At 63.6% G+C, this 1,038-nt stretch overlaps 1 protein-coding gene across 1 annotated transcript in view; it reads left to right on the forward strand.

The window, feature by feature from the left end:
- Positions 1–128: 128 nt before the first annotated feature.
- Positions 129–1,038, forward strand: part of LOC106814034 (SEC14-like protein 1) — a 17,228-nt gene continuing 16,318 nt past the window's right edge. The window contains exon 1 of the mRNA XM_014818295.1: positions 129–203. Coding sequence (XP_014673781.1) covers positions 129–203 — 75 coding nt within the window. The remainder of the gene's footprint in view (positions 204–1,038) is intronic.

Raw genomic sequence — 1,038 nt, forward strand, 5'->3', positions numbered from 1 at the left:
GAGAGAGAGAGAGTAGGGCATGGCTGGGGGAGGATAAGGGAATTGGAGGACAAGGAAGGGAATTGAGTAGTGTGGCGTGGATGGGGATTCGGAAGTGGGGTACGGAGATGGTTGGGTGGGGGCAGAAAATGGGGTTCAAGTGGGCAAAGGGAGGGGTTGGAGACTGGGGCAAGGAGGAGGTTATGGAGTGGAGTAAGAAACGGGTTAAGAGAATGTGGCAGGGAGGCGGGGGGGACTGTGGCAGGTAAGGGGAGGGTTGGGGAGTCTAACAGGGAGGCGGGGGGTTGGGGGACTGTGGCAGGGAAGAGGGAGGGTTGGGGAGTGTAACAGGGAGGCGGGGGGGTGGACTACTGGGCGGTCAAGGGAGGGTTCGGGAAGTCGCTAACAGGGAGGCGGGGGGTTGGGGACTGTGGCAGGTAAGTGGAGGGTTGGGCGCGTCCTAACAGGGAGGCGGGGGGGGGGGGGGCTGTGACTAGTAAGGGGAGGTGGGGAGTCTAACAGGGAGTGCGACGCGTGCCCGCAGTAAGGGTTGGAGAGTCTAACAGGAGGCGGGGGGTGTGGGGATGTGGCAGGTAAGGGAGGGTCGGGGAGCTAACAGGGAGGCGCGGGGGGATTGCTGGCAGTAAAGGGGAGAAGTTGGGGAGTGTCAACAGGGAGCGCAGGGGGGGGGGGAACTGTGCAGGTAAGGGAGGGTCGGGGAGTGCTAACAGGGAAGGCGGGGACAATGTTGGCAGGTAAGGGAGGGTCGGGGAGTCTAACAGGCGAGGCGCGGGACGTGGCAGGTAGGAGGTCGGGGAGTCTGAAACAGGGAGGTGGGGGGGGCACTGTGGGAAGGGACAGAGAGGGGTTGGGGAGTGAACAGGAGGCCGGGGGGGGGAGTGTGGAAGGGAAGAGGGAGGGTTGGGGAGTGTAACAGGGAGGCGGGGGTTGGGGGAGTGTGGAAGGGAAGAGGGAGGGTTGGGGAGTGTAAACAGGAGGGTGCGGGGGGTTATGGGGGAGTGTAGAAGGGAAGAAGGAGGGTATGGGGAGTTCCGCGCG

Source organism: Priapulus caudatus, unplaced genomic scaffold (genome assembly GCF_000485595.1).
Source record: "Priapulus caudatus unplaced genomic scaffold, Priapulus_caudatus-5.0.1 Scaffold859, whole genome shotgun sequence".
In the NCBI taxonomy this organism is placed as follows: Eukaryota; Metazoa; Priapulida; class Priapulimorpha; order Priapulimorphida; family Priapulidae; genus Priapulus; species Priapulus caudatus.